Source organism: Odocoileus virginianus, chromosome 28, assembly GCF_023699985.2.
Source record: "Odocoileus virginianus isolate 20LAN1187 ecotype Illinois chromosome 28, Ovbor_1.2, whole genome shotgun sequence".
Lineage (NCBI taxonomy): Eukaryota > Metazoa > Chordata > Mammalia > Artiodactyla > Cervidae > Odocoileus > Odocoileus virginianus.
In genome coordinates, this window is record NC_069701.1 from 42,020,016 (window position 1) to 42,046,183 (window position 26,168).

General features: G+C 56.1%; 1 protein-coding gene across 8 annotated transcripts; it reads left to right on the plus strand.

Moving 5' to 3' along the window:
- NADSYN1 (NAD synthetase 1) lies at positions 1-25,779 on the plus strand. Of its 8 annotated transcripts, XM_070457820.1 has the most exons (22): positions 3-357; positions 755-937; positions 2,017-2,077; positions 4,163-4,279; positions 8,267-8,320; positions 8,733-8,822; positions 10,986-11,037; positions 11,515-11,603; positions 11,780-11,897; positions 12,640-12,771; positions 16,136-16,210; positions 17,054-17,178; positions 17,810-17,858; positions 18,616-18,718; positions 19,170-19,338; positions 20,500-20,635; positions 21,346-21,452; positions 21,994-22,125; positions 22,428-22,532; positions 22,831-22,990; positions 23,559-23,735; positions 25,513-25,779. In XM_070457820.1, the coding sequence occupies exons 1-22, from the start codon at positions 261-263 to the stop codon at positions 25,561-25,563; spliced, it is 2,382 nt and encodes a 793-aa protein (XP_070313921.1). In that variant the 5' UTR covers positions 3-260; the 3' UTR covers positions 25,564-25,779. The 8 variants fall into 8 exon arrangements, 7 of the variants coding, with proteins under 7 accessions (XP_070313922.1, XP_070313921.1, XP_070313923.1 ...); XM_070457821.1 differs by lacking the exon at positions 8,267-8,320 and having other exon boundaries at positions 1-357; XR_011484436.1 differs by lacking the exon at positions 3-357 and having other exon boundaries at positions 22,831-22,955.
- The last annotated feature ends 389 nt before the right edge of the window (positions 25,780-26,168 follow it).

Genomic DNA, 26,168 nt, shown 5'->3' on the forward strand with positions numbered 1-26,168 from the left:
AAAGAAACTACAGGTGCCCTCCAAGGAGACGAACATAGGAACGGAAGTAGCAGTGCGTGTATGTTCAAGCGCGTGTGTGCTGGCACGGGGCTGCTCACTTAAATGCCCGTCGGGGATGAACCGATGAAGTGTGCTTTAGTCCTACTGCGCAGTGCCGAAGCGCAGCAATAACGAAAAGGAACGTAACTGACGTGGGGCGGGGGACTCCTACAGGACTGTTAAGACGCAGTTTGCGGGGAGGTGTGGAATGAAACAGAGGGATGGGGGCACGCGGGCCGGCCGGCCCTTCCACCTGCGATCCAGAACCCGGAGACGGTCCCACCCGCCTGGGTCTGCGTCAGGCGGGCGCCGGCAGAGGTACCGGGGGAGGATTCTCTCCGGCCCCAGGCCGCTCGGCGGGCCTCCCCCCGCGCAGGCGCGGCGAGGAGCTCCACGGGCGGGGCGGAGCGGGGACTGGACGGTTGGGGGCGGGGCCTGCCGTCGCTGGCTCGGAGGTCCAGTCCCGGCCTCGCTTCGCCAGCGGGGCGGGGCGATCAGGGGGCGGGGCCTATCGCCATTGCCTCTGAAGTCCAGTCCTGAAGGGCGGGGCGATCCGGGGGCGGGGCCTATCGCCATTGCCTCTGAAGTCCAGTCCTGAAGGGCGGGGCGATCCGGGGGCGGGGCCTATCACCATTGCCTCTGAAGCCTAGTCCCGAGGGGCGGGGCCATCAGGGGCGGGGCGAGACGCTGCATCTTTGCGGGCCTGTCCCTGCAGGGACAACCCGGAAGGACCCGAGCCGCGGCCGCCTCTCTCCGCAGGACACAAAGTCCCACTATCCGGCCGGCCTTTTTGCCCAGGCGTCTGCAGCCAGGATGGGGCGGAAGGTGACCGTGGCCACCTGTGCGCTCAACCAGTGGGCCCTGGACTTTGAGGGCAATTTGCAAAGGATTTTAAAAAGTGAGTCTAGGGCTGGCGTGGGGTGGACAGGTGAAGGTCAGCTCTGGTCACCAGGTTTGCTGTGACGCGTACGCAGCCTTCCTCTGGAGAAACTCGTGGCCATGGGTATGAGGACAGATAAGATAACCTATCTTATGACCACGCCTATGCCCGAGTGCCCAGGTCCTCCTCCTGAGTGAGGTGGGGGGAGTGGGGGTGGGTTACAGTGACTGGGGCATGTGGTGTGTACACTTGGTAAGAAAAGTCTGGCCCTGGAGGTGGAGATGAGCAGGCTGGAGTGAGCCGGTCCTAAGGTACCTTGGGTCCCATGTGGCATATATAGAGCCGAATCCAGTCCAGAGAGGGAAGTGGAACACGGGTGAGGCCACCAGCTTAGAGACCAGGTGTGGCCATTGTGTGTGTGTGACAGGGTCCGTGTAGTTATCACCTGTACCAGCTCACCTTTGAGAGTGGAAGTTTGCACCGTTGACCTCTACACCTGAAATGGGGCTGCCCTGGGTGGTCTGCAGGCTGGCCATCCTCAGTTGCTTCCTGCAGCAGGGCCACCAACCACAGTAAAAACAGGGTGATTCAGGTGAGGGCGTCTTATATCAGCCATGTGCCTTGGGCCTTCTTCCTTTTATTTTTTTCAATCTCAACCTGCTTTTACCTCGTCAGAGCTCAGAGCAAATCTAGTTGATGAGAGGTCATCTCGGGTGGCCAGAATTGTGTGTCCACTCAGCCAGCCTCTCCTCCCCAGACTGCATCTGGAAGCTGCTGCTCAAACCCAGAGGCAAATGGTAGCTGTCACTGGTGCCTTCAGGTCCTGCCTTCTCCCTGCACAGAGTCCTCTCTGTCTGACTGTTAATGAGCTATACCAGTGTGTGACTCCCCCAGCCCAAACCCTGCTCTCCTCCTTGATGCTAAGGCTCATCCCTGCAGGCCCCGCCTCTCATTTCCTGTGCGTGTCAGCAGGCGCTGGGAGATGCCCTTTGGTTTTTTATGATACCAGTGGCAGCAGAAGGTTGAATCTGCCTCCTTTGGACCAGTTGTAGGTGCTGAAATTGCCTTTCTCTCTCTCTCTCTCTCTGTGCATGTAGGTATTGAAATTGCCAAACACAGAGGAGCAAGATACAGGCTTGGACCAGAACTGGAAATCTGGTGAGAGCAGAGCGCATGGACGCCCTAGGGTGGGCGGGGAGAAGCCACTGTATCGCTCCCCCCAGTGAAAGGGCAGGGAAGAAGAGGCTGGGATTGAGAACTGAACATGTAGGCCCACCTAGCAGACAGTCAGAAGCCCCGTGAGTGGGCCTGCTTGATGCCCTTGGACAAGAGCAGGCCAGCCTGCCTAGGTGATCCTGGATTCCTACGTTGAGTAACACAGGAGATTGTAGAGAGGCTGACTTTTCCCAGTCCAGGGCCAATGTCAAAGCTGGCTGGACATCTGGCCTTGCATTGGTGTTTGGTCTCACACTTGGCCTAGGAACTGAGGTAGTGACATCCTCTGAGCAGGAGTCTGTCCTTGGAGAGGAAAGGGCATCCCAGGTCTGGATCCCACACAGGGCATCTCACTGACCCCATTTTCATCTAAGAACCAGGCTCTCCTCCTCATCAGAACCAGAGGCCCAGAGGAATGCTCCTCCAGGCATTAAGAATGACAAAGGCCAGTTTGGAGGTTAGTGTTCATGTCAGCAAAGTTTGCTTGGCATTTTAACATCACTTTTGCTATGTAGTGAGTGTGAAGGACTTTTTGAAGATTTAAAAGTAGCTTACAGGGACTTCCCTGGTGGTCCAGTGGTTAAGAATCTGCCCTCCAAGGCAGGGGATGTGGGTTTGATCCTTGGTTAGAGAACTAAGATCCCACATGCCTCAGGGCAACTAAGCCTGTGCCCAAGCTACTGAGCCCACTTGCTCTAGAGCCTGCAAGCTGCAACGGAAGATTGCACATGCCACAACTAAGACCCTACACAGTCACAACTAAGACCCTACACAGTCAAATATATAATTAGATAAATATTAAAAAAAAAAAGTAGTTTACAAATATTCTACATGTCATTACTGGGACCCCTGCACTGAAAAATTACTCTCAACCCAGTCTGCCCATGTTGGGACCTCACTGAGCATTGTATTAGTTTTTTTCAGGGGCTGTTATACTGCGGTTTCACAAACTGGATGGTTTAAAACAGCAGAAATTTATTCTTTTCACAGTTCAGGAGGCCTGAAGTCCAAAATCAAGGTGTGGGTAGGGTCCTGCTTCCTCCAAGGCTCTAGGGGAGGGTCCTTCCTGCCTCTTCCAGCTCCTGACTCCCAGCTCCTCATCTCATGACTGCATCCCTCCAGCCCCCCGCCCCTGCCTCTTCTCCGCTGGTTTTCCTTCTGTCTCGTGTAAGGACACTTCTCGTTGGGTTTAGGGCCCACCTGGATAGGCCAGGATCATCTCTCTCCAGATCTTTTCACTTACTCACATCTCTAAAGACACTTTTTCCAAATGAGGTCACATCCACAGGTTCTAAGGGCTTCCCAGGTGGCTCAGTGGTAAAGAATCTGCCTGCCAGTGCAGGAGATGAGAGTTCAGTCCCTGGACTGGGAAGATCACCTGGAGAAGGAAATGGCAACCTGTTCCAGGATTCTTGCCTGGAGAATCCCATGGACAGAGGAGCCTGGTGGGCGACAGTCCATGGGGTTGCAAAGAGTTTGACATGACTGAGCATGCACATGCACGCCATAAGTTCTGGAGGTTAAGACATAGACACGTCTCTTTTGGGGACACCATTCAGCCTGCCGAAAGCTCGAGTAAATTGCAAGAGTCATGTAGCCGTGTAAGTGGCATTTGAATGGTTATTCATGGCCCCTTTGCCTAAAGAATATTCTTCTTCCAGCTTAGTTTCTTTTGCATCCCTTTCTTGTAGATTTGTGTAATTTGGGCCACGTTGAAGGTTTAAAAAAATCCAAGGGCAGACAGTTTTTGACATGACAGAAAATTTCTCATAGTAACTGAAACTAGGAGCGACGGATGGGGCCCAGTCCATTAATTTCCAACACAATACATCTCTTTTCTTCTTTTTTGTAGCAGTGAGTCTAACTCTAGTTGAACAATAGACTCTCCTGGGAGGCTTTGTAAAGATACGGGTGCCAAAGTCGCACCCTCGCCCGGTCGCCCTGGCCTGGCCCCAGGCCCCTGCCCCAGCCACCCCACGCCCACCTGCTGTGTCCCAGGCACTCACTGTTCTCGCCCTTCCTGTGCAGCGGCTACGGCTGTTGGGATCATTATTACGAGTCGGACACCCTCCTGCATTCGCTCCAGGTCCTGGCGGCCCTTTTGGAGTCTCCGGTCACTCAGGATATCATCTGCGACGTGGGGATGTAAGTGCAGCTTGGGGGGGTGGCGTGGGAGAAGGGCCAATTCCAGGGCCTGCCGTGTCCGGAGGCATCCCCGCAGCGGGGATGGGGCGTCTGCTCCCTGCCTGGCCCTGCAGACGCCTGACTCCCCAGGTGGATGCAGCTTTGGGGAGATTTTTTATGTTTCTCCAAGCACTACTGTGCACCGTGGGAACACGCCTTGCACAAGGCACAGCACAGTCCCCCCAGTCTCCTGTGTAGCATTTTCCCCACTTAGAAGTCAGTTTGGGGATGGCTCCCTGTCACTCTGGGCTTCCCGGGTGGCGCTCGTGGGCAAGAAGCCTCCTGCCAGGGCAGGAGACATAGGAGACATGGCTCAGGAGGATCCCCTGGAGGAGGGCATGGCAACCCACCCCAGTGTTCTTGCCTGGAGAGTCCCCATGGACAGAGGAGCCTGTGAGCTACAGTCCGTGGGGTCGCAGAGTTGGACATAAGTGAGTGACTGAGCACGCATGCACGCATGTCATTCCGTGTTGACACACAAGCCATCTGGTTCCGGAGGGTGTGGATACATACGTGGAGGCTCCGTAGGTGTAGGTGCATACGGTGTAGGTCCATGGGTGCAGGCTCCATATGTAGAGATGTCTATGGTGTAGGTCCCATAGCTGCAGGCCCCGAGGCCTACAGGCAGACCTCTGAGACCTTGCAAGCTCAGTTCCACTGCACTGCAGTAAAGCCAAATATAGAAATAAAGCAAGTCACACCAATTTGAGGGAGGAGGTTTCCGGTACATATAAAACTTATGTTCACATTTTACTGTTCTATCTAAAAATACACATACATACCTTACTTTAAAAAAACTTTATTGCTAAAAAATCCTATCCTCTCAGCCTCCAATGAGCTATCATCTTTTTGCTGGTGGAGGGTTTGAAATATCATGAGAATTATTAAAATGTGACCCAGAGACCGGAAGTGAGCAAAAGCTGTTGGGAAAATGGCATCAATAGACCTGCTCCACGCAGGGTTGCCACAGACCTTCAACTTGTAAAAAATACAGTATCTGCGAAGCACAATGAAGCAAACTGCAATAAAATGAGGTCTACCGGTAGGTCCTTATGGTATAGATTCCCCGAGTGCAGGTCACATGGGGAGGACTCTGGCCTAGGATTATTCTATTCTAGATTGTGTCTGTGACCAACTTTGTGTAAGCAGGCCGACTGACAGGCTTCGTGTTGCTTCTGTTTGCGTCTCTGTTCTGTGTTACGTGGTGTGAATGTAGCCAAGTTTGCTTTCTTTTTCCTCAGCCTTGCATGTGTTCTTCACTTCAACCTGCTGTGACAGCTGTGTAGCAGGATCTCTTCTAAGCAGTGACTAGAGGGATTTTTGGCCCACTTGGTTCACGTCTATTATAATTCTTGACATGTGGACCATGTTTGTTTCCTGCTGTGCTGTTGTGACAGCTTACCACAATGCAAAACACAGAACCACACAACCCTGCTGTCTTGTGGTTCCGGAGGTCACGAGTCTACATGGGTCGGAGGGGCTGGTTGCTTCTGGAGGCTCTTGGAGGAGAATCGGTGTTCTTGTCAAGTCCAGCTTCCAGGCTCGCCCGCAGTCCTCAGCTCGCGGCCCCCCGTCCATCCTCACAGCCAGAGATCACGTCGCTGCAGCCCCTGCTCCTGCTGCCGCGTGTCCTCCGGGTGCCCTCCTCCCTCATTTAAGGACCCCTGTGGTTCCGGGGAGGGCCCTGGGGAGTCTGGGGGGATCTCTGGTCTCAGGATCTGTAGCTCAATGATGTCAGCAGGGTCCCTTTCGCCACGTGAGGTGACATGTCCACGGGTCCCGGGAATCAGGATGGGGACATCAGTGGGGGTCTTTACTCAGCCCACCACATGGACGGATTCTTGCCACTTTATTAGCTGTCCTGGTCACCGTGTTTTCTTTCTTTATTGTTTTCCCCTTTTTGTCTTTTTGTTTGTTTTCTTGGCCTGTTTTCCTCTTCTGGCCTTGAATTTGTAATCTGACTTTAATTTTTCTACGTTTTTGCCCTTAAAACATTAACAATCATATTCTAAAATGTTTTTTCTGGGACTTTCCTGGTGGTCCGGTGGCTAAGACTGCACTCCCAATACAGGGAGGCCAGGTTTCATCCCTGGTGAGGGAACTAGATTCCCCCATACTGAAACTAAGAGTTCGAATGACAACCCACCCAGTATTCTTGCCTGGAGAGTTTCATGGGCAGAGAAGCCTGGTGGGCTGCAGTCCAGGGGTTGCAGAGTCAGACACAACTGAAGTGACTAATACACACGCCACAGCTAAAGAAAGACCCCCCATACTGCAGTGAAGACCAGAGGTCCCAAGTGTTGCCCCTAAGACCTGATGCTGCTTGGTAGGGGAATATTTTTTAAAAGAAATTTTTCTTTTGAAATCCAACATTTACCTGGATCTGTAAGTGCCACTGAACAAAATAGCAGTTATACCATGATGTCACTGATATTCACCATCTAGAATTGCCTTATTCCTCCAAGAGAAAGACACTGAGTCTCCCTCCAGCTTTCTGTGGTTAGAGGCATGTTACCCTTAGCACTGATCACAGAGGGCTAGCTCAAAATAAAGAAAACTTTAAAAAACAAAATAGACAAAATCTTAGAGTGAGCAATAACTTTTTTTAAAAAAAGCTATCATATTTATTTTTGTCATGATTTATGAAACTGAACTTTTCTTTTTTTTTTCTTTTTTCGCCATTTGTGACACTATCTTGCTTGTTCTTTTGCCAGCAATTGAAGTGTTTGTGTCTGATTTATTAAGAGTTCTTTATATATGAAAGATATCAAGCGGTCCCCATATATGATAAAATTACATTTCCTTGTCTGTTGTTTGCTATTTAATTTTATGTTTTGAGCTTGAAATCTTTCTGGTCATGCTTTTTGTTTGTTTTTGTCTGAGAGGCTTACTCCCGCTGGAAACCAGATATTCACTGAGGGTTTCTTTTTCGTCTAAAAGATGTTCACCTCCTACCCTGAACACGTTTTTGTATGAATGTGAGCGTGGTGGGTTTGGGTTGGCCTGGGAGGAATGGAAACTGGAACGGTGGGAGTGCTTGCTCTTGGCATCCGTGTGCCGAGCCCGGGCCTAGGCAGCCCGCCTGCATCCTGCCCCTTAAAATGCCCCGAGAAGAGAAACCGGGGCCGCTCAGCTCAGCCAGTGTGAAGCGGGATTGGAACCCGGCCACCTGACTTGACAGCGCACACTGCTTACGGATGCTTTCATCTCCTCTTGCATCCCTGCCCTCTTTACTCTTTTCCCTGGGCCGTATTATTTTTTATCTGATGATCCATCCTTAAGGCCCTCCTCCCTGGGTACCTGATGCCTTTTGCCCTGAGCTCCTGCACTCTTGCCCTGAGCTGGGCTCTGTCATCCCTGCCTGGCGCTGCCCTGGCCAGCGGCCGGCAGAGTGCCCTGGCTTCCAGAGCACCAGCCCCTCCACTGCAGAGGAGGAAGGTTCCAGGTGATCGGGGAGGGTGTTTGTCCTGAGGGGACCAGACAGAGAGGCGAGCAGATCTGTCCAGTGTCCTGCATGCCCTGCCCCTGCCCTGCCCCCCCCCCCGGGCTGGTCCCCCTGCCCTGCATTCTTGGTGGGGGGGCGCTCAGTCAGGAGAGATGCCATGGCGGAGAACTGGGGTTGTGCAGCGGGCGGGTCCCTGAGGCCAGCAGGGGATGGGCAGGTGACAGGGCAGCAGGGGTGCACGCAGAGGGAAGGAGGCGGCCACCTGATGGTCTGAGGACCTCCTGGAAGGAGAGGACAGGCCCCGAGTGGGAAGGACTTTGTGCGCGAGTTAGAAGACTCTCCCATTATTTAGTCTGTGCCGTAGCAGAAACGCTCGGGTTCGTTGCTCGCTTTCATTTGAGAAGAGGAGGCCTTCTGGTTCCCACAGAGGACTGGGAGAAACTTCCTTTTAAAGCAGATGTGGGGCTCCGCTCTTTGCAGATGTACATCCCCTCTCTCCGCAGGCCTGTGATGCACCGAAATGTCCGCTATAACTGCAGGGTGATATTTCTCAACAGGTGGGTGACTGCTGGGAGCAGCGCGACCCCCTTTTCCCCTGGGCTCAGGGCTTGGTCCCCAGGGGCTTCTTCTGGAACTGCCTTCGTGGGGGTGGGGTGCCAGGCAGGCAGGCGTCGCAGGTGGCACTGCTTGCCCTGGGCTGTCGCCACTGACACCTTCAGACATCAGAAACAGGGGTGATGGGCGGAGTTTGGGGACACACAGCCCTGCAGCCTGGAGGTCAGTCCTGGGAGGGCGGCCTTGTAATAATGTCCCGTTCGCAGACCCTGGGCATCAGTTGCTGGCAAGTGCCCACCCTCCGGGTCTTAGCTGCTCTGTCCCCATCAATGGTCAGGGTGGACGGACTGGTGGCTGCTCCGTGTCACGTGGGGTGTGCTCATCTCAGGAGCGGCCTTGTTCCCCTGTCTGTAGGAAGATCCTGCTCATCAGACCCAAGATGGCCTTGGCGAATGAGGGCAACTACCGCGAGCTGCGCTGGTTCACGCCGTGGTCCAGGAGCCGGTGAGTCTGCCTGCGCGTGGGAGCCCGGATGGTGGCCGCTCCTAGGATGCGTGGGGGAGATAGAGATTCGGGCTGGCGTCCCTGTCCCACACGGGACCTGTCATTTAGTGATGGCTGCCTGATGCTGCTAATTAATTTGTAGCTAGTTTATCAGACACCACAAAAAACGCTCAGTTATCAGTCACCCGTCACCCATCATTCTACATCTGGCTTGGTCTTGCTGTGGGGGTGTCCTGTGCCTGGAAGAGTGTGCAGCAATGTCCGTGGCCTCCACTGGGGGATACGTCTGCATCCCTCTGTCAGTTTATGCTGTCTCCAGACATTGCCAAGCATCCCCTGGGACAGAATTGTCCCTGTTTGCCTACCCTGCGTTCTTCTTAATAGTTATCGCTATTTTTTTTCACTGTCGCCGCTATTGCCAATGAAATCTTTAACGTGATTTTTAAACATTTTATTGGCATATAGTTGATTTACAATGTTGTGTTAATTTCTTCTGAGCAGCAAAATGATTCAGTTATATGTCTAGATACATTCTTTTTCAAAAATTTTGTGTATTTATTCTTGGGTCTTTGTTGCCGTGTGGTCTCTTCTCTAGTTGTGGTGAGAGGGGGTGACTCTCTAGCTGCGGTATGGGGGGGCTTCTGTTGCAGAGCGTGGGTTCTGGGGCACACGGGCCTCAGTATTTGCAGCACATGGGCTCCAGGGCACAGGCTAAATGATTGTGGAGCTCGGGCTTAGTTGCTCCGCGGTATGTGTGGTCGTCCGGGATCAGGGATCAGACCCGTGTCTTCTGCATTGGCAGACAGATTCTTTACCACTAAAAAAGCCCTGTATACATTCTTCTTCATGTGTGAATTGAGGAGGGGAGGAGGGGATGAAGGGAGAAACCTTGGGCAGCTCTCCCTTGAAAACAGACTGTGATACAGCAACATCAGTCATGATGAGCAAACCTACCGATGGTGAATCGAGTGCTCATTGTGGGGTGCCACAGCAGCTCGGGGGTCAGAGGGCGTCTGCGGCGTCTGTTCCCTTCATTAATGAGGGCGCCATGGTGTCATCCCCTCAATGTCTCTGCTCTTAAATTTTAGTTAAGGGATTTCCCTGGTGGTCCAGTGGTTAGGACTTCATCTTCTAGTGCAGGGGATGTGGGTTCGATCCTCAGCTGGGGACCTAAGATCCCACATACCTCAGGGCTGAAAAACCAAAACATAAAACAGAAGCCATATTGTAACAAATTCAGTAAAGACTTTAAAAATGGTCCACATCAAGAAAAAAATCTTTATCAAAAAAATTACTGAAATAAAAGTCACTAAGATCTCCCAGGAGGTTCTTGTGAATTCTGAGAAAGCAAAAAGAAATCTAGTTAATTCAGTGTCTTCATGGTACATCTGGCAACAGCCCACTTGAGGTCAGATTTGGAAACGATCTAGTATTTGAATTCTGCCTGTTAGGGTAGACCTTGGGGTGGCTTGGGCTTCCCTGGGGGCTCAGATGGTAAAGAATCCGCCTGCGATGCAGGAGACCCGGGTTTGATCCTGGGTGGGGAAGATCCCGTGGAGGAGGGAATGGCCACCCACTGCAGTGTTCTTGCCTGGAGAATTCTGTGGACACAGGAGCCTGGTGGGCTATAGTCCATGGAGCTGCAAAGAGTCGGACACGAATGACCGACTATCACTTTCACTTTCTAGGATGGCTTGTACAGAGTTGTGTATTAAACTCTCGCTCCATCTTACATGATTCGGACATGATTGCTTCAGTGATGATACAGGCTTGTCTCTGCATGCTGGCTTCATGCAGTGCGATCTTTCTGATTGGTTTTCCTCAGAAATTCCAGCCGCATTTCTCTGTGGGGAAATGTGTCTCCTTCTCGGACAGTTCCCTCGATGTGCCTCTCAGACGCTGTAATGAAAGCGTGGGGCAAGCAGGGCCAGTGAGGGAGCTCCCAAGTGCCTCGGTGTCCCGTGGCCCGGAAGCCTCATGGAGTCGCCTGGCTCTTCCCTTTTTACCTTAACTTGGTCGCAACAGCGTGTGTGAAAACCTGATAGTTCCTTTGCCAGCTCACAGGCTCCGCGCCCTCAGTTTGAGCTTTGCCCTGCATCCGGATGCCCTTCTGTGTTTTCCCTGAGACGGTCCAACTCTGGTCTGTGGTGGTTCCCCTTCCAGGCAAACAGAGGAGTATTTTCTCCCCCGGATGTTACAGGACCTGACTAAGCAGGTGAGTCTTGGGGCAGAAAGCTCTTTGTCCGTCAGGCTGCCCCTCTGGGGTGGGCCGTGGGGGCAGGACCCTTGGGGACAGGGTCACAGCATCACTGTAAGGAAATGTAAGGAAAATGTAAGGAAAACACAGATGGGGGGTGACTTCTGTCACAAGTGAGGAGGGTCCCAGGAGCATGGGGGGGATGGGCGCCTCCTTGCTGCTGCGTGATGTCCCCTCCTCTCCTCTGGCTCACACCGTGGGCTGGGCTCAGGGGAGCTTGGGAGGGGGCTTCCTGCACCACCCTGGCCGGCGGGCAGAGGAGATGCCCGCTGGCCCTGGGCTGGGAATGCTCCCCGGGGGAGGAGGGATTCATTAGGGCTTGAAACAAAACGTCGGCCTTCCTACGAGTCCCATGTGTGGCCTCTGGGGTCCCGGCTCAGCATGTGGCCCAGACGGGACGGCCGGGGGCCTCATGAGCTCTGGTCTCCCTCCTAGGAAACTGTGCCCTTTGGGGACGCCGTCCTCTCCACGCGGGACACCTGCATCGGGAGTGAGGTCTGTGAGGAGCTCTGGACGCCCCACAGGTTAGCCCTGCCCTCTGTACCCTCTGATCCCCATCCTTGCAGGGCCCAAGGGGGCTGAGTATTTGCAGCCATCTTGGCGTCTCAGCCCGGGGCAGGGAAGATACCCCAGGAGGTGCGGGACTGGGTGGGCGGGCTGGGGACACGAGTCTCTTCTCTTTGACCCCCTCTGCCCACAGCCCGCACGTGGACATGGGCCTGGACGGGGTGGAGATCTTCACCAACGCCTCGGGCAGCCACCACGTGCTGCGCAAAGCCCACGCCCGGGTAGACCTGGTGACCATGGCCACCACCAAGGTAGGCAGTGGCGGGGACACGGGTGCACGTGTGTCTCACACACGCGGGACCCCAGTGCCCAGCGCAGAGCGAGGCCTGAGCGTGGGGCTGCCCGCTGCTCCTGGGTCCGGCCGTGGCTGACCGGCCCCTGTGACTCCCCCTCCCAGGCCCCACGTCCATGACCTTGTTTAGTGATGGAAAGCACCCTATGAGGCAGGCGCTGTTGCCACCTCCGCTCTCTGGAGCAGGGCACCCAGCACATGGCTGTCGCGTGGCCTCTGGCCTCACACCCCAGCCGTCCAGCTTCTGCGCTCTCAGCCATCACACTGGTCTCGGGACAAGTGACCAGGAATCAGGACCCCCTTGGCACCATAGCCGGGCCCGGGGAACGCCCATGAGTTTGCCGCTCTTGCGGGCAGCGTGACCCCAGGGGCCGCGTCTGCTCTTTCCGGGGGCAGCATCCGGAGTTGCCTTCTCCGAAGCTCCGTCTCTCCCCCCTCCTGGGGGAGGTGGCGGCACCCGCCTTGGAGGGTTGTTGGGGGTGAGAGTAGACGCTCTGTGTGACGCCTGCTGCCTTGGGAGGCCGAGGCCGTCATAGCCGCGGGGCCTTCCCTGGAGGCGTGTGTTTTACTGGCTGGAGCTGGGGCGCTGATAGTACAGCACAGTTGCGGGGGGTGGAGGCCTGAAGCCCCGCATGTCTGGGCCGGCAGAGGGTGAAGGTGATGGATCAGAGCTGACCACTGCCATCCCCTGTGTTTTGCAGAACGGCGGGATCTACTTGCTGGCCAATCAGAAGGGGTGTGACGGGGACCGGCTCTACTACGACGGCTGTGCCCTCATAGCCATGAATGGCAGCATCTTTGCCCAGGGGTCCCAGTTCTCTCTGGATGATGTGGTTCGAGCCGGCCCGAGCAATGGCGGGAGGGTCCCTCATTCAGAGGCTGTGTTCTCTGCTCTCCCCATTACCGGGGGTCTGATGTGCCCCCCCGGGAGGGATCCTGCTAGTTGTGATTGCTTCCTCTTCACCTCCTTGGTGGGGTGAGGGTTTCCTACCCTGAGGTTACAGGGACGCCCCCACACAATGCACTGGACGGACGGATCCGTGGTGGGTTATCCGCCCCGCACGCCCTGGAGGTCCCCACGGGGCTGCAGTGGAGCTGCAGGAGAGGCTCGGCGCTGGGGAGGAGGGGGCTTGGTGGTGACCGAAGGGCGGGTGTCCCCGGCTCCAGGGAGGAGAGCATGGGCTTGTGGGAAGAACCCCATGGCTGGCGGGTGGCTGGAGCCAGTCCCAGGAGTGAGCAGACACCGCATGAGGTCCAGCAATCATGCGGTCATCTGGCAGGAGCAGAGCAGCCGAGAGCCGTGCACGTGGGCCCTCAGAGGAGTTTCCCCAGAGGTCAAGGCAACGCAAGCTGGAATCAAGACTGCCGGGAGAGATATTAATAACCTCAGATGTGCAGATGACACCACCCTCATGGCAGAAAGTGAAGAGGAACTCAAGAGCCTCTTGATGAAAGTGAAAGAGGAGAGAAAACCTGGCTTAAAACTCGACATTCAGAAAACTAAGATCATGGCATCCGGTCCCATCACTTCATGGCAAATAGAAGGGGAAACAATGGAAACAGTGAGAAAGTTTATTTTGGGGGGCTTCAAAATCACTGTAGATGGTGACTGCAGCCATGAAATTAAAAGATGCTTGCTCCTTGGAAGAAAAGCTATGACCAACCTGGACAGCTTATTAAAAAGCAGAGACATCATTTTGCCAAAAAAGTCCATCTAATCAAAAGCTGGTTTTCCCGTGGTCATGTATGGATGTGAGATTTGGAGTATAAAGAAAGCTGAGGGCTGAAGAACTGATGCTTTCTAGCTGTGGTGCTGGAGAAGACTCTTGAGAGTCCCTTGGACTGCAAGGAGATCAAACCAGTCCATCCTAAAGGAAATCAGTCCTGAATATTCATTGAAAGGACTGATGCTGAAGCTGAAGCTACTTTGGCCACCTGATGTGAAGAGCCAACTCTTTGGAAAAGACCCTGATGCTGGGAAAGATTGAAGGCAGGAGGGGAAGGGGATGACAGAAGATAATATGGTTAGATAGCGTCACCAACACAGTGGACCTGAGTTTGAGCAAATTCCGGGAGATGGTGAAGGACATGGAAGCCTGGCGTGCTGCAGTCCTTGGGGTTGCAGAGAGTCGGACCCAAGGGAGCGACTGAACAACAACAAAGAGAATTGTGTGGCTCTCGAGAGTTTTTTAAGCCTCCAAGAAAGAAAGTGACTGTCATTGCTCCCAAATGGGAATCCATTCCAAATCTGCAAACAAAACACAAAGTAACTTTCGGTTCTGCCAAAAAGAGTTGCTGTGACTGGGCTCAGGCGGTCAGCATAGGCTTCACATGGCATCTCTCGTCTTGTCTTTTCAGGGTTTTTGGAAACAAATGTTGGAAATGCTTATTCACAGAAGCAGGTAGTAGCAGGAGAAGAAAGGGTTTCTGGGGATTTCTCTGTCAGAACAGCACAAGCGGGTGTCTCCGAATAAGAATTTCTCCAGGACCCTCTGATGCGATGTCTGTTGCTTCACTGTTTCACATACGTGTGCGGTCTCACTGGGGTTGTCGGCAAGGAAGTGGTTATGAAATGAAACTTCAGTTTCAGAATGGACTGAGGAAAGGAACCTTGGAATGAATTCATGGTATTTCTTGCTCAGAACGAAGCCCAGGGTTTGGCAGTCTGGCCCTAGCAGCTGGAAGAAGCCAGTTCCCTGCAAATGGTCCCCAGACCATGGGGACCCTGATCCTGCCTTCCCAGTGGGAATGAGCATAGTCCCCAGACCTTGCCTTCCTGGTGGCGGGGTCCCCAGAGGCCTCCTGCTGTTCAGTGTTAACCTTGATTAAGACGGAAGGCCTCTGGAGGTGCGGGTGAGGTCCATGCAAACGGCCAGGCGCTCGTCTGCTCCAGACACGCCTCAGCGCAGGTCTGCTTGGCCAGGACTCTTGGCCAGACGTCCGGGCCACAGGTACTTGCTGGTGGGACTGACTGGCAGTGAGTTTCGGGGATCGCCTGTACCTGGATGAGCAGGTGTGCAGGTGGCTGCAGGTTCCAGGCCCCCCAGGAGCCCCCATTTCACCAAGCACCCGGGTGATTGTTTGCCACACTATAACCTGGGGACCATTGCCCCACACCCCCAGGGGGGCCCTTGAGCCAGAGTTTTCTGATTTGAGTGTTCCTGGCAGAGGTGGCATCACTGCCCTGGGGTGTGGGCAGTGCCCTTTGGTTCTGCCACCTCTCTGGTCCATGGCCTTGACCCAGCCTTTTTGTGCAGCTAACCTAGTTCCAGGAAAAGTGGACTGGGGCCTTCCTCTCAGGAAGGGTTCACTCCTCTGGGGTCTTCCCAATTTCTGTGGCTTCATCAGGAGCAGCCTGGTGGCTTCTGTGGTCAGCACTTGGGAAATGACAGAAGGACTAGTGGACATGGGAGTTCTTTGCTGTCTGTCTCTTCACAGGCGTTTCTATCTTGGGTTAGGCTCGGTGTTGGCATAGACGGCTGCCCACGGCCAGCAGCAGGAGCAGAGGCCTGGCCACCGTGGGTCCCCCTCAGAAGTAGTTCCTGCTGTCCTGCACCTGCATGTATGAGACAGTATCCTAGTGGTGTGACCTGGTTAGGATTTTTTTCATAAAGAAAGGAGTAATATCGCTGAGTTAAAACTTTTCTGTTTTCTGCTATTGGTTGCAAGTGCCAGAACCTCCATCTCCTCTGGATTCAAAGGCAATGAAGCGTCATGTCCTGGAGCACATGCAGCACATCTGGGCTGGGGCCTTCGTGTGATGACTGCTGGGGCTCTGGCTCCATCCCTTTGTCACTCTCCAGCTGGGCCTTCCTCTGTGTAGGCGTCATTGTCAGCTGCCTCATGGTCACAGGATGGCTGCAGCAGCTCCAGCCATCTCATCTGCATACAACCACATTCAAAGGCAGAAAGAGGGCCCTTGCTCTCCCTGTGTCTTTTTAAGAAACTCTCAAAAGCTCCCAACAGACATTTATTGTGTCTCATCAGCAAGTGTGTCAGTTCAACAGAGATTCTGGTGGCAATGACAAGAGGGAAGGGCTTTGGGTGGGCCACCAGTGGTACTCCCCTCTCCCCAGGCCCCCAGTGCCTGCCTTAGAAGGTGGGACTCATTGTGTGTAATGTGGCATACCTATGAACATAGATGTGTGAGGGAAAAAATAGGAAATCACGATTTTTCTCTGAAACTCCCTTCTCTAGGAAGTCCTCACTGCCACGTTGGATTTGGAGGACATCAGAAGCTACAGGGCAGAGATTTCATCTCGAAACCTGGCGGTAAGCGATTATAAACACATCCATAGGATGCTCATCAAAGATGGGGAAATATTTTTAATAATAGCTTCACTGAAATGTCATTCCCATACCCTATAATTCACTGACTTCAGCACATGATGCAGTGGTTTTTAGTATATTTGTGGAGTTGAGCAGCATCACCACAATCAGTGTCAGAACGTTCTTATCACCTGAAAAAACCCTGGACCCATGAGTTGTCTCATTCACCTCCCTCAGGGCCCCTGGCAACCACGGTCTGTGTTGACTCTATGGGTTTGCCAATTCTGGACATTTCATATAAATGGAATCGTATAATATGTGGCCTTCTGCAACTGACTTCTTTCACTGAGGATAGTGTTTTGTGGTTCATCCGTGCTGAGGTGTGTGTTAGTTCTTCATTCCTTTTTATGGCTGAGTAATATTCCACTGCATGGGCAGCCCACATGCTGTGTGTCCATTCACCCGTCGGTGGACATTTGGGCCGTTTCTGTTCTGTCCATGATGACGGTGCTGCTGAGGGCCTATGCCAGGCATCTGTGTGGACACGTGTGCGCGTCTTCTGTTATCTACCTGGGGCTGGCTGTGGGGTCCTGTGGTGATTCTCTGTTTAGTGGTGGGAGGTCCTGCCAGACGGTCCTCAGTCACTTCTCCGTCTCGCGTCTCCCCGGCACTGTGCGATGGTTCCAGATCCCCACATCCCGCCAGTGTTTGCTGCACCCATCTGTGTCCTGGCTGTCCTGGTGGCTGTGAAGGGTCCCCACCGGGATTCTGAGCCGCGTAGTGTTCCCCCTTCAGTCATCCCAGGGACCTGTCTGGGTTCAGGCTCTCAGGGGGGTGTCCTCCCAGGCCAGCAGGGTGAGCTCCTACCCCCGCGTGAAGGTGGACTTCGCGCTCTCCTGCCACGAGGACCTGCTGGAGCCCGTGTCTGAGCCCATCGAGTGGAAATACCACAGCCCCGCCGAGGAGATCAGGTGGGGCTGTTGGTGTGCAAGGGAGCGGGTGGAGGGGGGGGTCTGGTGGTTCAGATGGCAAAGAATCCGTCTGCAATGCGGGAGACCGGGGTTCGATCCCTGGGTCAGGAAGATCCCCTGGAGAAGGGCATGGCAACCCACTCCTTCCTGCCTGGAGAATCTCATGGACAGAGGAGCCTGGCGGGCTACAGTCCACGGGGTTGCAAAGACTCGGACACGACTGAGCGACCGGCGCACTGTCCTTCCCAAGGCACTCCCTCCGTCCCCCGCTGTGCTGCCACGTGGCCTCTTGGGGGCCTTGCGCCCTGGTCTCCAGGGCCTGCAGTCGACACTGTGACTAGACCGCGGGCCCCACGCCCAGCCCACCCGCCTTGCCTCGGGCCCTCGGGCATAGAGACACCGGGCTTGCTTCTCTGTGTCTCCATCTCCCCCACGGGACCAATGATCGCTCCTACCTCCTGGGGCCGCTCTGAGGCTTCAGATGCACTCATTCCCTCGAAAGGCTGAAAGCAGCCGGGGGCAGCATGCTGGCGCCGCCCACCGGCCCTGCGTCCACCTGGGCACCTGCCCCCAGGTGAGCTGCGAACCAGGGCGGCGGCTCGCCAACCTCATGCTTCCCACTGTTCCCCAGCCTGGGACCCGCGTGCTGGCTCTGGGACTTCTTAAGACGCAGCCGACAGGTAAGATGTCGGGGGCGATGGGGGGATCTGGCCAGCCGCCTTTAATCCTTCTACAGTGGGTTTGCGTTTGACCCTGTGGCATGCTGATGACTTTCTTTTTTAAGATGAATTTATTTAGTTTGCTTTCTGACTGTGGTGGGTCTTTGCTGCTGCACACGGGCTTTCTCTAGTTGCCGCGAGCGGGGGCTGCTCTCCAGGTTGAGTGTGTGGGCTTCTCACGGTGCCGGCTCCTCTTGTCGTGGAGCCGGAGCTCGAGGGCACACGGGCTCTCGAGTGTGAGCTCGGTAGATGCGGCACACAGGCTTAGGTGACCTGCGGCAGGCGGAGTCCGCCCAGACCAGGGGTCGAGCCAGGGTCCCTTGCATTGCGTGAAAGATTCTTAACTCCTCGGTCACCGGGGAAGCCCTGACAGGTATTTCTTCATGCAAACATTTCCTGACTCTGCCTCAGTCAGGAGTCTCGGCTACCCTGGCCAAGGTTGCACTGAGGTTTGGCTCTGTCTTTGGGGTCCTGTCTGATGACCCCGAGTTACAAGACTTTCTGCCTAGTTGTGTGGTCGTGCGCGTCTATAATTCACAGCAGAGACACAGCCTTGGGCCCTCCACGGTGGAGCTCCGTTCGCCTTACGGAACATGCAGGGCTCCCTTCTCCTCCCCGGGGGAGAGCACTTTGTGGGCGCTTGTTTTTGCCAGGGGAACCGGGCTCACTGCTGGGCATGAGGCTCCACTCACACCGCCATCTGGTTGGCCTGTTCCAGGCGGGGTTCTTCCTTCCCCTGAGCGGCGGGGTGGACAGCGCGGCCACTGCCTGCCTGGTCTACTCCATGTGCCACCAGGTCTGCGAGGCTGTGAGGCGTGGAAGTAGGTGATGCCTGGGGCCCGAACACATTCCGGGGCGGGGGCTCAGCCTGCGGGAGGAGCAGAGGGGCAAACCCAGCTCCTGGGCATCATGGTGGGGGGCATGCTCAGATGTCCCAGCGTCAACCCAAGTCTCAGGACCTGGGCACAGCAAGGCCGCTAAAGTCCCTTCCAGGGCCTCAGGCCCACATGGCTGGGTCCATCAGCCCACAGGGTGCCTGCCGCTGCTGTGTGTCGGCAGCCTGGCCGGGAGGAAAGCACAGGGCCCTGGGGTCAGGCCAGCCCAGGTTCACACCCTGCCGCCGTGAGAGACGACGTCAGCCATTCCCGAAGCGTCCGCAGCTGAGAAACGGGCACTGTGGGGTCATCCAGCGAGACTGCCGGGCGGCGGAGCAGGTCCGGGTGGTGCAGGCGCCGGACTCACAGCACGTGCCCTCTGTCCCATGGGTTTCAGATCCAGAGGTGCTGGCTGACGTCCGAACCATCGTGAACCAGCCCAGCTACACCCCCCAGGACCCCCGGGAGCTCTGCGGCCGCGTCCTGACCACCTGCTACATGGCCAGCGAGAACTCCTCCCGGGAGACCTGTGACAGGGCCCGAGAGCTGGCCCAGCAGATCGGAAGGTAGCTGGTCCCTGGTGTCGGGCCCGGCGGCTGGCGGGGACCACAGGAAGCTCCCCCGAGACCCCATTGGTGGGTCACTGAGCACCCCAGAGGCGAGCAGCTTTCCCTTCAGCTTCACCCCAGATCTTCTCCATGTCTGAGATTCCCCCTTCCCCTCCATCCTTCCTAGGAGTGGGCTGATGCGTTCCGGGTGGGAGCACAGGAGCCCCTCGCCGCTCTGGGGGTACAGCCCCCTGCCTTCCTCCTCCTTTCTCGGGGGCCATGTACCAGACACACGTGCAGGGGGGTGCGTCTTTCTGTTCAGGGAGACTTGGTTCCGTTCAGAACGTTCCATCTGTTCTGCCTCCAAAGAAAAGATAAGGTAGCTGCCCATTCTGTAAGCAGAGCTCAGCTAAAAGCTGCCCCCTACCAGCAGTGCTGCCCCCAGGCAGAGGGGCTGAAAGCAAAGACATGAGCAAGTATTATACACATTCGTGTCCACGCAGCATGGTCACACCTCACACGTCATCAGCAGTCGAGGAGAGAATCATGATGTGGTCTGTTCACACATGGGGGTGCTTCTCAGCCTTAAAAAGGAAGGAAGCGCTGACACAGGCTACCACCTGGGTGAACCCAAAAGCATTAGGTTCAGTGAAAGAAGCCAGACACGAAAGGACAGGTCGTGTGTGATTCCATTTCTACGAAAGGTCCAGAATAGGCAGATCTCAGGGCTTCCCTGGTGGCTCAGTGGTGAAGAACCCGCCTGCCAGTGCAGGAGACGAAAGGGATGCAGGTTCGATCCCTGGGTTGGGAAGATCCCCTGGAGAAGGAAATGGCAACTGACCCCAGTATTTTTGCCTGGAAAACTCCGTGGATGGTGGAGCCTGGCCAGGCTCCGGTCCATGGGGTCACAAAGAGTCAGACACGACTGAGCGCGCATGCACACACACACACGCAGAAAGGGTGTCCGTGGTCATCAGGGGCTGGAAGAGGAGGGCTTGGGGAGGGACCGCTCGTGGGCACAGGGTCTCCTTCTGGGCCGCTGGAAGGTTCTGGAACTAGAGGTGGTGGTGGCACGTCATGAATGTGCTCAGTGCTGCTGGACAGTGCCCTTGAAGGCGGCGCGCTCCATGCCCTGTGTGTTTCTGTCACTGTCTGTACGCCCACCCATTCTCCTTCCAGCCACCACATCGGTCTCAGCATTGACCCAGCGGTCAAGGCGCTCGTGGGCATCTTTAGCCTGGTGACGGGCACGAGCCCTCGGTTTGCGGTTCACGGAGGGAGCGGCCGGGAGAACCTGGCTCTGCAGAACGTGCAGGTGCGCCCCCCACCTTGTCCGCACGCGGGGACTGCAGGGAGCCCAGGGGACGGCCGGCGCTGGGGTCCGCAAGCAGCCCGCCTCTTAGAGACGCGGAGCGTGCAGCCTCCTGGACAAGGATGGGGGTCTGCACGTGTGTGCGTGAGAGGTGCGGGGAGGGTATGAGGGTGAAAGTGTGCACAGGTGTGTGCCCAGGAATAGGGAAGTGGGCAAGGGTAAGGGGGTGGGGTATCTGAGAGTGTGCGTGAGTGTGTGGGGGTGAAAGCACGTGTGTGTGAGTGTGCATCAGCGTGAGAGTGTGTGAGTGTGTACGAGGGTGTGTGTCTTCTGCGTCTTCGGGGATCGGCTACAGGGGAGCTGGACCCTGGGTGGCCCGTGCAGGGAAAGAGGGGGCGTGCGCTGCGTCTGCTGCGGTCTGCCCTGTCTCCATGGTGGCCTTCTCCGGGGGTGCAGGGACTGGCCGGAGCAGCCGAGGTCTCTCCCGCTGGCTCTGCAGCCCAGTCTCCCCGCTGCCCACCTCTCATCCCGGGCTCTGGTCCCTTCCTGCTGAGTGCAGGATCCCTCGGGGGAGGGACCATGGGCTCCAGCTCTCTGGCCGCTAGCAGCTCCTGCATCTCTTAAGCGTTCCTGCTCTCCGAGGTGCGGGGAGGTGGTATTAGCGTGTGTGCGCAGCCCCAGCCTGCACGGTGACGCCCGCTCCTGTGGGCCAGGCGCGGGTGAGGATGGTCGTCGCCTACCTCTTCGCTCAGCTGAGCCTCTGGTCTCGCGGCGCCTCCGGCGGGCTTCTCGTCCTTGGATCCGCCAACGTGGATGAGAGGTGTGTGTGGCCCCCGGCTGGAGGAGACCCCGCTCCACCTGAGGCCACCCCTGGGGTCCGTGCCCCGCTCACTGTGCCGCAGCTCTGGGGGCACCTTTGGGAGCAGTCGAGGGGCAGGAGAGGCACAGGGGTCAGATGGAAACGGCCGTCGCTCCTGCCTGGGAATACTGACCCTTGCCCACAGACCGGACCCTGTTTGTACCGTCAGCCTTCTGTTTAATGGGAGGGGGAGTGACCTTACACCCACCTCGGGGTTGGTTAAAGGAGCCCCACTTGTGGCTGGCACTGGTCATCCCCCAAACTGACCCTCTGGCTTGCTGGATACCCCTCCTCGGCCGTCCACAGCACCTGCCCCTTCCCCAGTCTGCCCCAGCACATCAGACTTCTTGAGACCCTCGAGTCGGCCAAGCTCTGGCTCCAGGGCCCCGGAAGACGCATGTCCTGGTGCCCAGGGGCCAGATGGCCAGGCCCCCCAGGTTCTCGGAGTCTGCAGTTCCCGGGTCTGCTGCCTCAAAACCGCCTGTCCTTTCTCCGACTGCAGCCTCCTCGGCTACCTGACCAAGTACGACTGCTCCAGCGCCGACATCAACCCCATCGGCGGGATCAGCAAGACGGACCTGAGAGCCTTCGTCCAGCTCTGCATGGAACGCTTCCAGCTTCCCGCCCTGCAGAGGTGTGTGTGCTCCCGCGAGGCCACAGCTGTGCCTGTGGGCCGCTGGGTATGCGTCTTCTCAGCACAGCCCTGGCCGCCCTGTCCCCCTCAGCCACCTTCCGTACCGCCCATCACCTGATGGAAGCGGTCAGGCCTCCAAGGGCACTCGGGCGCCAGGACCAGGTACCCACTTCCTTCCCATTGCTGCCACCCTGGCTGTGGCCAGATTCGGCAGCCACCGCCTCCCTCTGCCCCCCGAGAGGCTAGAAGGTTGGCGCTTCCCATCTCTGCACTTGCGTGGTGTCTGTTGCGGTATCACCCAGGTGTTGTGACCGAGCTCTGTGTGCCCTGACCGCAGCATCCTGGCAGCACCGGCCACAGCTGAGCTGGAGCCCTTGGCCCACGGGCGGGTGTCCCAGACCGATGAGGTAACCGTGCTGGCTTTGTCACTGCACTTCCCCGGCCACCTCCCCACTCCAGGGCTCCTACGTGGCCTCCTATCTGCCCCCGAACAAGCATGCTCAATCACTGGGTCCCCCGCTGGGAGTCCAGAGCTCAGCATCATCCATTGCTGACCTCTGATGTTCGATTCGGGTCTCTCGAGGTTGGGTCCGGGAGGAGGTGGGGCCGGGGGGCTTGGTTCCGTCTCCAGCAGAGGTTTCAGGCTGTCCCCCCAGCGTTGACCTGCTGTCACTCGTGAGACACATCTCTCTCGTCCCCAGGAAGACATGGGGATGACGTACGCCGAGCTGTCCATCTATGGGAGGCTCCGGAAGGTCGCCAAGACAGGCCCCTACAGCATGTTCTGCAAACTCCTCAACATGTGGAAGGACACCTGCTCGCCCCGGCAGGTGAGGCGTGCCCGGCGCCCTCGGGGAGTCAGCAGGTGAGCTCACCTTGTGAGTGAGTCTGGCTCCGGAGCAGGTGGCCGCTGTGTGACTTTAGAAGGAGAGCACTCCGTGAGGAGCCACGGCCCCATTCTCAGCCCTCCCGCAGCCCTGACTGAGCTTATCTGAGTGGGGCTGGACCCCGTCACAACAAGCAAGCTCCTTCCCTCTTTGGGGGGCAGAGGGCGAACTCCGAGGTCAGATATGGCTTCTTTTTCCCTAGTAGTCAGGCTCATTAGGGCTGAAGCCCACAGACAGGGCGATCCCTGCAGAACCACCTGGAAGCCTCATGAAATAGGAATACATCTTCCTTGGACCCCTGCCCAGGTCTCCTCATGCAGTTTCCAGGATGCTGGAGTCAGGAACCCGCATCCTTACAGCTCACTCAGCTGCTCTAGCCTGAGCAGCAGCATCGGTCCACTCCTGCCTTTGAGGAGGTCCCAAGGCAGCACTCTGGGGGTGCTGGGGGGAGGATGTTAACTGGCTGGGGCGATGCTGCTGAGAACGCTGGCCTGAGGGCTTCCCGGCTTTGCCAACACCAGGCCCCGTGCGCCCCTCACCTCCCAGGTCGCCGACAAAGTGAAGCGGTTTTTCTCCAAGTATTCCCTGAACAGACACAAAATGACCACACTGACGCCCGCGTACCACGCCGAGAGCTACAGCCCGGACGACAATAGGTTCGACCTGCGGCCGTTTCTGTACAACAGCCGCTGGCCCTGGCAGTTCCGCTGCATCGAAAACCAGGTGAGCCGGGGGAGGTGGTTTCTCTCCCTGTTAGACATCTGTCGAGGGAACGCCAGTCCCGTCTCCTCCACCTGCTCGTCTCCACAGAGGACTGAAAAGCTTTTTAATGTTCAGTCGCTCAGTCGTGTCCGACTCTCTGTGACCCCATGGACTGCAGCACGCCAGGCTTCCCTGTCCGTGGTTAATGTACACGGTGGCATTTTTTTCTTATTGTCCTGCTGTCTCCCAAGTGTCCAGTATGTTTCAGGTCCATCAGAGCTTGGCATGTGCTGTTCGGGGCTGTACTGAGGATGCTAAAGTTAGCAGCTCCATCATGCGGTCAGTGTGAGACCAACCGCTGTGATTTCTAGACTACTGGGGGGTCCAACTGGCTTCGCATTGTCTGAACCATCTGTTTTTCCTTATTGATTAATAGTGGAATAAAGGAAGGAGAAACAAAATCAATTTAATAGGGCAAGTGTAGGTCCTTCCCTGTTCTGTGATGGAGGCAAGTTCGAGGCAGCCCCTCTGCAGTGAAGGTGATGAGAGGAGAAGGATGGCTGATGAGTTGAACATGGGATCCGTGAAAGTGATAAATGGTGATAATGCTGCTGAGTCCAAGCTCGTCCTGCTTGATGCATGACAGTAAATTGAGAGATGAGTTGCTGAAACAAGGAACGGTGACTTTATTGGGAAAGCCAGTAGACGGAGAAGATGGGGGACTCACGTCCCAGTGAACCATCTTGCCTGAGTCAGAATCCAGGCTCCTTCTGTACTAAGAGGGGAAGGAGCAGACTCAAACACCTGCTGGCTCACTGCCTCCTGCCTTGCAGTCACTCGCAGCTGGCTCTGGTCAGAGTGTTTCCCGTGAGCTAAACGAAGGTATTTTAACTTGGTGCTGATTACCTGGGAGGCAGGGTTCCCAGAGGTGAGCCTTACGTATAACAGGGCAGTGGTCCCCAACCTTTTTAGCACCAGGAACCAGCTTCATGGAAGCCAGCTTTTCCAGGGATGGGGCGCGGGGGAGATGGTTCAGGCGTAGTGTGACTGATGGGGGGCAGATGAAGCTTCGCTCGCTTACCCACCCGCCGCTCAGCTCCTGTGCAGCCTGGTTCCCAACAGGCGGTGGACTGGCGCTGGTCTATAGTCCGGCGGTTGGGGACCCCTGCTTTAGTGATGAGTTGTAATAAATCCCAAAGCTTCTTTCCTTTTACATCAAGAGGCGCATTGAGCTGGAGGACCGCGGGGTGGGCAGAGGGGAGCATGCATGAGGAGGTGCAGACTGAGATGGGAGTCGAGCAGCCCTATGTGGCTGCAACCCTCCTCCAGGGGGCGTCAGGCCACGTCCAGAGACGGTTATCCCGCCCGGGGTTAGGTCTGTACCCCCACGTCTAGCAGACAGAGTCCAGAGTTGCTGCTGAGCACCCCGCAGTGCCATGGACACCCCCTCCCCACAAAGAACTAGTGAGGGGCAAGGCTTGGCTCCCACCAAGACGCACTCAGGCGTGGGGTTCAGAGGCAGCAGCTGGAAGATCCGCACATGTAGGAAAACACAGCTTGGTGAAGATGGGCTTGCTGTGACCTTCTAGCCCAGCAGTGACCCCTGCCCGCCCCGACCCCCAGCCAGCACACGCCCTTCCAGAGTCAGGATCCCTCCCAGGTCTCCTTGCCCTGCAGATGCAGTGTGCAGACCTGCTTTCTCAGTCCCGTGACTGTGACCCTCTTTGGGGGTGGATCGGTGTGTTTCAGCAGCGTGGCTGTCTGGGCCCTCATGATGACATCGCGTCTTCTCCCCTAGGTCCTCCAGCTGGAGGGGAGACAGCAGCAGGAGCTAGATGGCGTGGACTGAGGCCGGGCCCTGTGTGGTGGGCTCCCTGCCCGCCGGTGACCAAGAGCGGGACTGGAGCCCTGTCTGACGTATTTCAAGGAGAGGGATCCATACCGTCTAGTTCCATTTTTAAAAAGGCTGAAAGAAAGAGGATGCGATTTTATTTTTAGTTTTAAATTAATTTTTTTAAAATTTAATTAATGAATTTTTAATTGAAATACATATTGTTGATTTACAGTGTTGTGTTAATTACTGCAGGACAGCAAAATGTTTCAGTTTATGTATATATGCATACTTTCATCTTTTTTAAAATATTCTTTTCTATTAGAGGAGATCGTAGGATATCAAACACAGTTCTCTGTGCTGTGCTGTAGGACCTTGTTGTCTGTCCGTTCTGAGAACACTTGTAAACGTTCCCATCTGCTGACCCCAGCCTCCCACTCCGCCCTCCCCCGAGCCCCTCCCAGCTGGCAGCCACAGGTCTGTTCTCTGTGTCTGTTCTGTTTTCGCAGAGAGGTTCGTTCGTGTCGTAGTTCAGATCCCACGTCTAAGTGACATCATGTGATGTTGGTCTTTCTCTGTCTGACTTCACTTAGGTCCACCCGCGCTGCTGCCCGTGGCATCAT

Bases quoted from the DNA above. Each gene is read 5' to 3' on its own strand.
- NADSYN1 (XM_070457820.1), top strand. From the start codon at position 261: ATGGGGGCACGCGGGCCGGCCGGCCCTTCCACCTGCGATCCAGAACCC. The intron at 20,636-21,345 runs GTGCGCCCCCCA...CCTGTGGGCCAG, and splicing joins TGGCTCTGCAGAACGTGCAG to GCGCGGGTGAGGATGGTCGT. The intron at 21,453-21,993 runs GTGTGTGTGGCC...CTCCGACTGCAG, and splicing joins TCCGCCAACGTGGATGAGAG to CCTCCTCGGCTACCTGACCA.